Raw genomic sequence first — 14,891 nt, 5'->3', positions numbered from 1 at the left:
ATTTCGAGATCAGATGCCTTTTGATTTGATTAACCCCTTGAGTCTTGAGCCCAGAAAAAACATATAATATAGAGTCTTTGGAAAATGCAAGTAATACCCAAATTCTTATCTGAATCTGGGTCAGCTATCCAATCGAAGGAAGAGAGAATTGATGTGAGTGGATCAGTGGATCGAACCACTGGTAGATAACGCAACCCGTTCAGATCATCATAATTCTACTCAAACATTTGTGTTCAATACAGAAAAACTGCGAAATGACATCGTATATGCCTATACATCAGATACTGACAGTTGAACATGAACAGCGTCACTGTGGATTGTCAGAATAATTATGTGTTTTGTCCTCGAAGTCTGAGGACAATAATTGGGTGAGACAAAGCTAAAAATAACAGAAGAGGGTCGGGATTTACGCGGGAAACTCGAGGAAGGAAAGTTGTATCGTTATTTCGAATAAAAGTGCAAGTCCGGTGCGAAAGTTGTCTAATTTGAAGCAGATCTCCGGATAGTTGGGGCATGAAATTAACTCTCCCTCCTGAATATGAAGAAGTGCCTTTACCCTCAGTCCTACCATTACTCGATTGCAGAAGTGTAATTAGTTCCATATTTTCCCCTCCTTTTCTCTTCGCGATCTGATAAGTAAGCTTCTGAATAACATTGCCTACAGCAAATCCTAAAACTTTAACAGTTACTTATTTTTTTGGGGAAAACCCCGATTTTAAGATATAAAAAAGTTAAAGAAAATAGATGTCAGGTGTGACAAAATGACTGGCAGCATAGCTGATGCACACCGAATTATTTTTTCTTCAATCAAGATATATTTGAATACTTGTATATGAAAATATTAACATTGTTGACAGTGCATCAGATTATCAGGTCTGTAGTACACTCGGCAGGCCTAATCAAGGTTCCTGAATAGGCCTGACAAAGTTTCCTTTTTATTTTAATCATCATTATCCCCCACACATTGGAAAGGATTAAGTCCTGATATCTCCCAAACAAATTTATACTAACTGCCATGCAGGAAGGGAGTAATTTTAATGTCTACATCACAAACAAGCAACCACAATAAAATTGTCAATTCGCCATATTGTCAACGATGCGCATACAGCCACTATACGAAATGACGTAGCGGTTGACATTTGCATATTAATAAGAATGTTTGATTAATTAATTAGTCGCGTGTGGGTTTATCTTACGGAAACCGAACGGTGCGATAAGAAAACTTATAGCCTCAGCCTCTTGTGTTGTATTGAGCCAACGACCGTCGCTTCTTTCTTTATCGCCTAATTAGTTTGACATTTTCTCAAGAAAGTTTTCTTTCTACTCCTTTGAGAGCAAGAAAGGTTTTTTTTATCCGCATTCCACAGCCGCAACATAATGCCAGACGATGACATAGTAGGAATCAGAAGCACAAAAACCGTTGCCATGGCGAATGGGAGGGGAATGAAAATGAGGGACGCGATGAAAGTTTCTTTGATTTATTCGTTTTTCTTTGCGTCATTTAGAAAGAAACTTCATCAGTTTTTTATGTATATGATGATATAGTTTGGAATTTTTCTTCAAGAAGTGATTTTTTTTTCATTCACATATTCCGCTTTGTATATCGGTGCTCGTAGATTCGTAGAATTCATAATCGCTTTTTTAACGTACACATCTATGTCCATTTTACCCAGTACTAATGAACTGAAAGTAGGCCAAACAATAATTGGTATAAGTTTGAACGCATTAAAAAAGGGCAAAAAGACCCACACAATCAGGAAGGGAATTGTTAAAGGTAAAGACCAGTTATGGTCATGCGATTGCATCGTTAAAGAAAGATTGTGGAATCGATCAGAAAAGGTTGATAATCTAGCATCTAGCATCTGCAAGGTTCTGGAATCATCAAAATGATAAGAAATTTGGCCCATTCTTCGTAAAGTTACAAGCACTATACACAGAAAGATGTATATGGGACTACCCTATATCTCTCACAGACCATGAGAGAAACAAATTTACCAAATATATGAATTAGTAGGCGGTTTCCCGGCAAATTTTTTATCATCATGTATTAGTCAAAACATATTCTTTCACATGATTGGTAATAAGAGCTTCCATTTCATTTTTTGAAATTGGGGCGTTTCCAATACTGGTCTTTACCTTTAATTCTGTTCTTACCCTGTCTTAACGATCATCTTGCCTTTAACCATGGAACCATGGGCCATAGATATCTTGTATCCTCTTTTCCCAGAAACTATTCCGCTGTGGGTATTTAGTCCCTCGGATCTCTGTTTTTGTTAGTCCACCATTTCCTTGTTCGTACAACCACCCACCAGTAGTCATGTGCAAGTTCTCCCTCACTGAAATCCGAACTTAGAAATGGATTCATCTTAGCTTTATAGGGACAATATGGAACTTTTTAATTTAATGTACGAATCATCTATTGTGGTACAGCCTCTACAGGGAACGGTACATGAAGTGATTTTCATGATAAGTCCTTCATGTCATTTCTCAAACAGATTACAATGCAAGAATTCTAGAAGGATCAGGAAAATACTTGAAAGTATTTCTTGGTGGCTCCTTTCAAATCCTTAAAAATCGGATAAGTTGACAGATTTTGCATTTTATCATTGCACTTTTTGTAGGAAAAATATCACACAATTTGGGAACAGGTGATTATTGTCTTACATTTCCTTGCATCAAGTTACAAAAGAAAAGCTACTGATATGTTATCCCTGCACATTATTGGTATAAAATAATTGCTAAATAAGAATAAAAATATTCGTGCCTCTATTACTTCTCAGTGGGTTACCTCCTGAAGTCATTATCCACATTTATATGAAGTTGTTACATTGCATTTCTTTTCTATCTCAATCACCTCTGTTAAACACTACATTCTTTTCTTGAATCCCATATCTCCTTTCATCTCATCCTGGGGAAATCTTTCCAAAGTTCTTATCTGCAACATGATTATCAACCATGTTTGGAAACAAAGCCCTTCCCTCTTGACATGGGGGATACACATAATAAAACGCAATCTCCGTTTCTTTTTCTGATGGCATTTTTTCAACTTGACACAGCGACCTAATGTTTTTTAGGAAGCCGCAAGCTCGAAGAAGAATGGCTATTAATTTCTCGTTTGATGGAGTTCGGAGGGCTTGAATCAAGATCAAGTCATATCTTGCCTCAAATCAGAAAGAAACTTTACCCAAGTTATACCGAACCTTCTCCCTGATGGACATTAACCATGCGTTAAATTAGAAACGCTTATTTAAAAAAAAAAACCTCGACTCTTGCGCCCCCCCCCCCCCCAATATATTTCCCTTAATACATCTCATCACTGCTTATCAAAAGACACAATCTCTCTCCCCGAAAATCCCTTTTGATAAAGGTGACTATAAAAATGCGCTGGTATAGAAAAAGGTGCAAGATATGCGACATTGATCTAAATGGAGATAAAGCTTTGTCAGGTGTATCAGTTGGCAATTGAGACCCCCTTTTATCTTGTTTTCATGGTGATTAGGTCATTCATTCGAGTGATTTTTGTAATGGGCAGAGCTAAAACCACCTCACAGGTAGTTCTTTCAGTCTTGTGAAGGCGATCAACTGTTTGATTTAGTTATAGAATGAATCTGTGAGCATAAACAATATTGTTTGAGAGAACACCTGCATGGACACGAACGTTTTATATCCGAAACTATGATCAGATTACACCAAGGGCCTATACAATTATGCCTGATTAATGAAGAACTGCATTCCATCGATAACTTATTGAGTATGGATGGACTTTGAAGTATCCCGACAAATATCATACATTCAAATGTTATCAGTTAAAACTGTCAATTTTAAAAAATTGCTGTGCAATAAATATTTATATTTACATATATTAACGTCTTTATGAAAGAGTTATATTATATTATAATTAAACAATATGTAAATGTAAAATATTGACCTATTCATCCCCGGGTCGGCGCTAATGAATCAGGTTTCGAAGAGTTAGTTGAACGAAATTGACCTCTAAAAAGTCACCGTAGAATTTTAACAACTTTTGTGTTTTATTATCTATGTAATTTATTACACATTGATTAAACTTCAAAAATCCTGATAAGAACAAAAATGTATTGGGTAGAAGAGACCACGTAATTAATTGGGTATCATATCAATTGTTTTCGTGATTTTCTGGTCCAACACACCAACGAATGACCCAGTATTCACTTTTGAAACAAGCGGAAATAAAAGGTTTTCAGAGCAAAATGTTTTTCGGTCATAATATGTCATGAAGAACGGTATAGAAATTATTGTTTTATTTTAGCTGCTTGATTAAACAACCCGTTAAACATGAGACGCCGTCTGTATCCTGTACTAGCTCCCTATTTCCCGGGCTCCACGGGGTAAAACAAAAATCGATCAGTCACGTGACCGCTCAGATTGACTCAGTGCTTAGAACAACAAAGCTGTCCTAGCTGCGATCTGATAACTGTTTATGTAGTTAATCCCGCGTTAATGTTATGTTCTGGTTTAATGGCAACTTTACTTCTTCCGCTCCGGGTATTCTTTTTCCGCCACATGGTAGCTAGTAATATGAACGGTTTAATAAAAATGGGAGCTTGGCAAGAGATATGTTTGGAATAAGACAAAAAAACATAAAATTAGTTTGTTAGCTCTTGATTTCACTTTTAAAACCGCAGCAACCTAAAAAAAAAACTCGTTGTGACATACATTCATTTGATAAAGAGCATATTTAAAATGTATTTCGCTTCTGCATTGAACAATTTTTAATGTTATCAAGCATTTTGCTTAATCGTAGATGGAAACAATAATATTTCAGCATGGGATTACAATTTAAACTGTTGCCCATTAAGTACAACAATTCTACCTTTATTTTCATGAAATTATTGTGACAATATTATTTTTGGGGGCGATATTTTATATCTTCTCAGAACTTATGTGATCAATAATATAAACTTCTGATAAGATATATTTCAGTTTTATTTTTTTCCGTTTAGTTTTATTTCATATTTCAGCAATAAACACTAATATTTGAAAAGAATTGTTCTTTCAATAGGCTAGGTGTTAACAAAATACATACAATAATATCAGGCCATGAAAGTAATAATACAGTCGAATTAACATAAACATTGTGAAGATATAATGATATATAAACAATTACATCATTTACATGGTATTCGAACTGAAATAAGACAACTATATTGGTAGTGAAATATGGGGGAATCTAGTAAAAAGCTGAGCTTTTAAATTGTAGATTCCCCTGTATAAATAAGAGCAGTCGATTGAGCATGTAGAACAGGCCTATGTTCAATAAAACAAATATATACTTTATCTAATAAATAAGAATTAATTTTGTTTTCACAATAATAATCATCGAAAGGGGTAATAAAAGTTCATTTCCAACTTGATGGGCAACGGTGTAAATCTAAATGACTGGATTTACACAAGCTATTTCGGATTGCTTTTAAATGCAATATTTTTAACTTGTAAACAGTAACACGCGTGATAAGTGTAGGGTATATGGATAATAGACGGAAGCAAAGGGTTCCGATTTATCATGAATCCTTATTACAAGGAAATGTTCATGTATGTTCAGGCAGGGAACTATACACAAACAACCACACACACGCACGCACACACACACACATACACGCACGCACAGGTGTGTAACTCCGCTATTTGTCTCTTTGTTTGCTTTCTGTTATCTTGATGCATAAAAGTGCGGGTTAAACTGTATGTTAACTTCCTGAAAAAATACAAGGGTTTCTATATATCATCTCGAAAATGTGTTATCAAAATCAATTAATATTGATGAATATTTAAAAGAATGTGCTTTTAGAGGACTTCAAACAATAATTAAATGAAAATTTATCAAAATTGAAATAATAAGAATTATATTAATTGAAGATATAGTAATGAGTATACGAATTGATTTCTGATATACATAGAAGTTAAACTTTGCACGAAATTGTAGGTCACCTGTATTTCATACAATCTGTTACATTTTGTGAAAAATATGTTCGGATTGTTTTTAGGTGCAACCACGAGAATTTAGCCTTGGATTGGAGTATTGCAGGCTGCCACATGGTTCCCTTTTGAATTAGTATGTAGGACACGGTTGACAACTCCTGCTTCCTCTCAAAAAGAACCCAGACGAAAGATTTCGCGAGTATTAATTTTTCTCCGTCATATAAAAAAGAGAAGATTTGTGTAATATATCATATGGGATAATGTTGATATGAGTATGGATTTATGGGGATGCATTGTAAACGGGGATAGCTCAAGCTAAGACAGTTACTACACTGCCCTATATTGGTAATCCAAAGTTGTACCTTTTCTCTCATTTTCAGCACTTTAAAAATGCATAAAAAACTAGTTAGTGGTCGTTTAATAATTTATCGTAGATTAATTTAGTATACAGGGAGAGAGAAGGTATTGGCCATTAATTATCTTTGGTCAATTGATATTAATATTTTATACTTTTGCAAGACAGGTTTAACAGCATGTAAGTGCGTTGGGACATTGCTGATGGCGATGTTTTATGTTTTAACAGCATATCATATCTATATATAGTTGCCAAGAACGTTATATCGATATTTGATTACGTAACACAAGAATGAAACCTGACGGTCACATGACCGTGTCAGACCTCTTGTGGACCAAATTAGAGCTGGCTGGTCAATCTAATCGTTTACAAATTGAATTGATTGACAGCATACTCTAGACAAACCAATGTTTCACGATCGAAATGTCTGTTGCTATACTTAGTTTCCTTTCAGGTAGGAAACTATTTTAACCTCGCCAAAAGCCTTTTAAGTTAGTACCTGTATTTAGAGCCCTTTTCTTTAAAATTCCTACGTTTGTGTTGAATTCTATTTATTGCTTTATGCTTGGGGTATATTTTACTCAATTTTGAACAGTTCTGAATTTAACAAAATGAGATCAAACTTTTTTTCAGCACATAGTACACAAATAATCTATTGGTTAATGAGACTGGGCAAATATGTTGCGATATGTTGTGTGATTTAACAAAGTTTGAAGACTTACTGATGTCTAAAAGTAGGCTTAAAGGATTTCAACCCCTTCGAAAAGTAAACAAGGAAATTTGCAAGAACACCGAAGAATCCTTATTGGTAATAGATATCAATTAACATGATAAAAGCACTATAATTAAATAGCCATAAATAATGCGATTTACTAAACATCAACGATTTCACGCATTCACCTACGATTTTATTGAGGATATGGCACATTACAAAGCTTTGTACACAACTTCATAGTCGTTAATGTAAACACAGCATAATTCCCATTTTCCAAATCATCGAAATGAAAAATCACAAAACAAAGGCCCTTTTTTAGCCATGTCAATGTCTTCGACGTCCTATAAATCTGATATATATATATATATTTTTTTTACCAAATACACTTTTTCTTTTGTCTGCGTTTTTGTGTGGGGGTAATATCTGATGTAATATTAGCTTCGTAAAAGTCTCGACATCCTTTCTTTTCTTTGTAAAAAGTTCCAGGGGTATAATTAGAGTCTTGTTCCTGAAGGCTGACCATTTTAGAAGCTTGCGGGTTGTAATTGACAAGCAAGGGAACTTATGCAGGGGCTCCAGGAAATATCACCCCAGCATTTTTGAGAGCGTGCTTCCGTCACTCGTCTTCTTTTTATACTGCAGCCGATATATTTCATTTTCAGCGAGCAATGACCAGTAGTGACCAGGGAAAGCAAGTGACCTATTTGTATTAACTGACCAAAGGCTCACTCTATGGTGTGTGATGCATGATACCCATAAACTTTCTTATTCAGCGAGGTTAAATTGTAAATTAACGAATACGTCATCATCTTATTTTGTCTTCTATTTAACAAACCGTAAGTACATTTTGCTTTTTGGTCACGACGGTCGTTGATAATAAGCGTATAATAAAGGCAAACCTTTCGAAGTTACGCCTACGATGGACTAGAATTTAAAAGAAAAAGAGGAAACTTTAAAAATGTTCACTACTGACTAAAACATGAAGCCATATTATTTATTTGTGGATAGAATAGCGACTTTGTTCAAATGTTACATTTCTGATTGGTTGAAATCATGCTATATCACCCAACATTCATCTCGTGTTGTGTTGGATTCATAGAAATTATCAAAAGTTGTACTTATCTTTATCAAGATAAAAAAAAAGTTGTACTTGGACAAATCTCATGTGTAATGTTCTTTGAAAAAATCTGATAAGAGATCTATCAATTTTGACCCACAAAAGAAGACAAAATTAGTTTACGCCAGTTAAATATTTGAGGAGCAGAAAAACAAATTTCAGCGTACTACCGAAATTCGGATGCTCTTTGTTGTTGCCGTAACTAGTTCCTTTCATTTTATTTCTACTGAAGCTTATTTGACGAAAGGACACATTAGGGTCCTAAATACCATCGGAGTTTGCCTGTGCAGGTGTGCACTTGTACTACAAAAGACGTGTGAAGATGGGCATTCTATAATAAATTGGCTGATTTTTATCATTTTTATATCGTGTGTCATTTATCACTTCACTTCATAAAGATACTTTGATCGTCATAGAACTAATCGCTGATAAGTAAGGGCACGCCATTTTACGTGTCGATGCCGAAAAGAAAAGCCGAGATAAAACTGACTTTGAACTCACGCCCCACCGTTTTGTCGGTACACATTGATGTTGTTGCCGATTTGATTCAAAAGATGTCTTTAATTACTCTACCACTGTAGAGGGGGGAAATAGTTACAGTGGTCGATGCCCACGTTGTTAAAGCACCATTTCAATACCTAAATATATATGTCGTCGTAAAACCAAGTGAAGTGGTTCTTGCTGGTTATGAATATTGTTATCATGCAACGATCAGTGGGATATATGGTTGTGGTTTTCAAGCACAGCACGACGCTTGTCGCAGGCAATTTGTAATTTCATCTTGTTTAAACGGTCCTATCAAATTGCTGATCGGACGAATGGAAGGGCTTTTCTTCTTCCTCGTCAGCCCCCTAGAACACCTGATTGGAAAAGTTGATAAAAGTTACGCTTCAACTTCCAGGAAAAAAAGAGCACTAGCAATCCTTCGCCACCAGATGTTTTTCTCTGGAGGAATTGAGGAAATAAACATCTTACCCCTTCTTTATCATGCTATATTGGCCTTGGCTTAAACAGGTCTAAAATTTGCTTAAATAAAGCAGGCACAGACCTGTTTGTGTCTTTATTAATACCAATCCAGCTTGAACAGCGACAAGGATTACTGGTCTACTGCTCCAATTTTTGCAGTGTCTGCTAAACCTATTTTAGGGGCGGGGGTTATTGGGGGTGAGTTTTATGAGCACCTTACTCTGTTTGATCGCGTGGCTTGTGGCTGGGTTATTACAGCGGCACACGCGCCAAAGTTTGTCAAGGTCTCAGACAGCGAGCCTCAACGTGCACCCAGGGGTCTAGTGCCTGCCTCTAAAGCCGGAAGCTCTCCGTTGCTTCCTGTAGTTGGTTTACGTTGACTCCGGTATAAATCTACCCTCGGATGCCTGTAGAAACACACACTATTATTCAGTTCACTTGCTGGGCAACCTCTTATCAAATTCTCTGACTCTCGGTAACCAAATTAGCAGCTCAGTTCCGTCATTTTTCAACTCGTTGTTTTGTAGCGACCTTGTTTATTTTCATTTTCTGGCTAGTCAAAGTGAACTTGTTATTTTCTTTTAATGAAATTTTTAGCTGGAGTAGCAAGCAGTCAAGTTTGCAGACCCCATTTCCACACGCCGACGTTTCAGTGGCTAGACAGCGGAAAGTCCCTTCACGGAGTCCAAGGATCTGGTGCTTGGTGTGGTGGTCCATTTGGTAGTTCAGCACCTCATCCCGGTCCAACAAGTTCCTACACGTTACCGGCATCGACGCCGATCCAGCCGAGTTCGCACGGCCACCCTGGAACCGTCCCTTCTGCTGCTACACATCAGGGTAACGCAGCGGCAGCGGCAGCAGCACACTACTTCAGCTTCCCTCCGACCCCGCCAAAGGACAACACACCAGATAACATCATTACCCCCGTCAGCCTACACACGGCCAACACCGATTACGGCTCCGAGCTCAAGAACGGGACATCGTCGACCTCGGGGAAACACATTCATTGTAATACGAGTAACAGCGTGAGTTCCCTGGCATCGACATCAGCCATGAGTTCCAGCGTACTAGACTCGGCCTACTCGCAGGCTCCCCACCATGTTCCCGCAGCTTATGCTTCGTTCATGTCAGAGCTACCTAACAGCGCTCTCAATTTCCACCATCCTGGGGTAATGGGTAACAGAGGCTTAGCTCCTGCACCAAAACCAAGAAACAAAAGCAGATCAACAACAGGTAAGTTATTTTAAAATTTTCAAGAAGCACGGACTACCGTTATTGTACTTTTAGTCTCTGAACAAAAGGTAATGAAAAATAATTATAGTTTCGAGTTTTTAGAAAATAATGTTTGGTTATCTTTACAACTTTCGGATACATTGAATATAAAAAAAAGTAATTATACACCGGCCAAAATGAGGAAATTCAAAAGATATTAACATTTATTGTATAACCAGATAATTTCTGAACTTTTGATACAGATTGAAATCTTTTATGTTTATGTTTTGAACCATCCATCATCATCCATTTTTTATATTTATCATGATCATTCTATGATTTCTATCAATTCATTATAGAAATAAAGAAATCAATATTCTGCAGGCATGATTATTATGTTCATAATGTTATAACATTACGATTATATGTTTTTTATTTTTTATTATCGTTTCGATAATGATGTCATAACAAGAGGCTCTTGATGAACACTCAATATATACTAATGAAACATGCATATATACTATTGAAACTTGCAAATGAAAGTATTTGACCTTGCATATAATATAGATATATCATCGTTTAATTCAGTTGTGTGACATACTATGACATAAGACTAATAAAGCATCATACAGATGACCTGTTGCCTCCATTAGTAATAACTCATAATATGGTACAATCGTTACTTGGTCCGCTCAATCCTCTAGATATAATACCGCCCTAATCAGACGATTATCCCGGGCAGGATGGTGATTTTCTCATCTGTTTGCACCCTTTCCCGCTTTTTTCCCCCTTCGCGTTGCATTCTCTCAGTGGAAAATCGCTCTGTGTAGTCTGTCTGTAATAAGATTTGTAAATGATCACGAATGATAATTTTCAGGAAGAAAATGGCTAAGTCAGTGACTAAAGCTAATTTCGATGGGTCAATAAGTTTTTGGAAAGTTTAATGTGTCTGATCGAGTATTACTGATTTACTCATTAGACCGATATTTAGGCTTAGGCTTAGTTGGAAATTTATGGGAGTTTGTGGATTTAGTATTAGCAGATAGAGGTTAAAACATTCTTTTCATCTTTTTCATGTTTTCATCAATCGATCTTTTATTCTGTAAGTTAACATCTTCCTGGAACACTTGTGATCAGTTTGTATCAATTTGGCCTACACGTATTAGACTTGGCACGAAGTAGCTTCACAATGTATCAAGGCTGGAATATTAAATTATTTCATTATTTTGGAAGGCTCACTTATCTAACCCGTCACGTATTCTGTTATCGCCAAGAACGTGGACAGAGACGAGGAAAACGAGAAGACTGAGAGGAAGATAGATCGAAAGAGTCACAGAGAAAGGCCAGGGGGAGGGAGGAGTGGGATGGTTAGGTGGTGGTGGTAGGGGGGGGGGGGTTAAGGGCGTGATCCTCTGATAAAATAGTGATGCAGTTTCTGAAGATTCGCGTGTCTGGCACACGACTCTATCGGAGAGAGCATGCCGCCTATGCGGCCCTCACCGCGTCTGTCGCTGACCCCGATGCCCTCTCCTCGCTGCCTCATATGAGATCGGGTTACAGTTCGTTGAAACCACCTGTATCCATTTATGTTTGCTTGCTCATATCGAGAACTAGTCCTGGCTCTTCTTACATGACACGACACAGGACACTTTGCCAAGAAATAGAATGATATTTTAGTATCACTTGCATCATTCACAGACGAAAAGCATAAACATAAATCTTAGGTATGCGTGATATGGGAAATGACTATATTTGATACCTTTCGATCCCTTCGCTCCGTATTTCCACAAAGGTACATCATTATTAAAATTTAAACCTTCTCCAGGTATCCGGCCTTTCCTCCACGCTTTGTTTAATATTCGGGACACACAATAATTCAGCATGTCATGTTACATTTTGGAGGACATAAAGGATTCATCCTTTTAATAAGATTTCCCACGTATCAAGCACGACATCATTTACTTGTAAGTTAGGGCCTAACTGTTGGTTTTACTTTCCGATAGTTATTATTTAAAATTCTTCAAGACAAACGTATCATATTGGGAAGACTTAATGATAACTTCATTAAAATGTCAATATAGGGCAAACACGTCTCATTTGGACGAGGAGCTTTACGAGAAAAATGGTCGAACTACACTTGTTTTTACTTTTTACTCGTTTTCGCCAGGGAAAAGATTTACTGAAAAATAAATGGGAATATCAATGGCCCAGCAAAATGGCTTGATCTACCTAGAGTAAAGGTGTTTGCAATCGAACAGATGGAACAATTTAAAAGCAGAATCATATTCTTTCCAATCACTTACTATCATGTGAACATAATTATCCAAAAGTGGATTAATATGACTACGTCTACTCGTCTATAGAGATTCATTATTACTGTCAACCCATTTAACTTAAAAGCTATGAATGAGGACAGTGGGTCCGTTCATTTTTTAAATATCGTAAATTCTTGTTTTTAGTTACTTTACTTCTTTTGCATCCCCGTTTAGTCGTGGGTAAAAGTTGGAAGCAAGGCAACGCCTGTCATTATTGGTACCGGAAGTGGCAAACGAAATGTTTAATGCAATTGTACCTTCATTCTAAAATATTAACTGGAACATCCTGTGCAGCAGGGGCTGTATATAAATAAACTTAGACCACTTTAGAGATGTGTTTGAAGTCCTAGGCTGGTTCAGGGAGGTACAATTACATTAACCCTAAACGGAAATGGCCGCACGGCTTCTCTGTCAACTATAAGAGAAACAAACGTCACTGTCTACGTCATAACCCCTAATTGGTTTAACCATTTTTAGGACCGAGACACAAGTTCTAAACTAAAGATCAGTCTTGGACGGGCTCCAATCAAGATAGATGTACGGATACACAGAGAAGGAGGGTCAATGCTTTGTTGGAGGTCGTTTATCCCCATACTCGTCTCCTGTCTTTGTCTGTTTGGTATCAGTGACAAACATAGGGTAAGGGGCAAGCATATCATCAAACCCCAGTCATGCCAGTCCCACCATCATACCGACTCCAATATTCCAAAAGTGCCTACATTTTCAAAGTCGACCAATGATCGATAAAATATTAACAATTCGAGTAGTGTAGCTTTTTTGTTCGGTCTACTTCACGTCTGGTTGTATTCTCACTGGAACTAATCAATACAATGAATAACCAACTTCATCTAATTTGACTACAAGTTTTACATATTTCATAAGGAAATAACTAGTATGATTTGATCTTTAAATGCTGCGTGATGTGAGAACGTATGTATTTCGGAAGAAATTTCAATATTGAACACATTTGAATTTGAGAGTCAACCATTTCGTCACCTCATGAACCATGTGTGGCACATTGATGTGGGTATGAAATTAGTATACCTCTCATGTAACCATGGAAACGTAACAAACGTTTATTAAACAGTGTTGGCTCTTTTGAGAGGGATGTGAGGGTTGGTTCAAGAGGCGCACCGCTCATAATGATTCACATTATCATGTCAGGCTTCCTTCATTGGCGTATAATTAGCCATTTTGATTACGTCAATACTTGTGAACAACCCCCTTCGGCAACATAGCTGTCATCCAACAAACTTGGTGCCACGGGCAATTATCAGCTCAAAACATCGCGACAAAAACTATATACAGGTAATCATGAACAGTTTATGACGTCACGAAAATGGCAGGCGATGGTAAAGAATATAGGTCATTAGCCCAAGGCAGATTTTTTAGTTGTAAAATAGACCCTGTGTTGTTGACATCACTCATTTAATTCTCGATAAAAATTGAGAACACTTCAGTCTTTGGTATTTTCTCACTTTTGTTCAAGATCAAAACAGTAAGTTTGTTAATTGAAAATAGTACCCTTCAGGGTAATATCACTGAAAACGATATTATATTGGAATCAGTGAATCTCGAATCACGATAGCTGACGGGAATAAAGATTTGGGGATAAATTTTGAAAATTGACGGTTTTTATATAGGTGTGTATTTAAAAAAAAAAAAATCTACACAATATCTGCCTCTTTTGTTGATATCTAAGAAATGTCAATAACTTTGGAACTTTGGAAAAGAAGTCAGAATCAGTATGAAAGATAATTGTTAACAAATTAAACTCTATACAGTACAAGTTTGAACTATTGATGTACCTGTAATTATTGGCGAATCGTCTTGCAACCATGCACGATAATTGGAGACTGTGTACTTCATCGATATTCCGTCACATTCCAAAGGCGTTCTACACTTCCAGATTGTTAAAATGACTTTTAATTGACATTTTGTTTGTGGAACAAAGAGTCACTCTTTAATTTAATTAATTCATAATCCTGGTTATTATTCCATGACAAGCATGCACCGAATGATTGATGCCTGACAAAGGAATGCATTCTAAAGAACAAAAGCCTGTCATTTTGTCATTTCATGTATAGCACGATGTGACCCGGGTAATAACTGAATCGAGACCTTTGTCATGATGGCTAGATTCTAACGGCTTGGCTTATTCAGGATCCCACTTACTTAACGCCAGAATGGTCGTCTAATTAGAATCGGAAATTATCGGAAAATAAAGAGCTCAACAAACACAGTTTTCGCGCGCTC

General features: G+C 36.8%; 1 protein-coding gene across 2 annotated transcripts in view; it reads left to right on the top strand.

The window, feature by feature from the left end:
* Positions 1 to 14,891, top strand: part of GATAc (GATA transcription factor) — a 55,900-nt gene that overhangs the window by 24,797 nt on the left and 16,212 nt on the right. The window contains exon 3 of one of the 2 annotated variants that reach the window (XM_011684973.2): positions 9,706 to 10,341. In XM_011684973.2, coding sequence (XP_011683275.1) covers positions 9,706 to 10,341 — 636 coding nt within the window. 2 annotated transcript variants of the gene reach the window in all.

This window comes from Strongylocentrotus purpuratus, unplaced genomic scaffold, assembly GCF_000002235.5.
Source record: "Strongylocentrotus purpuratus isolate Spur 01 unplaced genomic scaffold, Spur_5.0 spur5_scaffold_6, whole genome shotgun sequence".
Lineage (NCBI taxonomy): Eukaryota > Metazoa > Echinodermata > Echinoidea > Camarodonta > Strongylocentrotidae > Strongylocentrotus > Strongylocentrotus purpuratus.
Note: the sequence above shows the minus strand (reverse complement) of the source record. Positions and strands in the feature narration are given on the sequence as shown.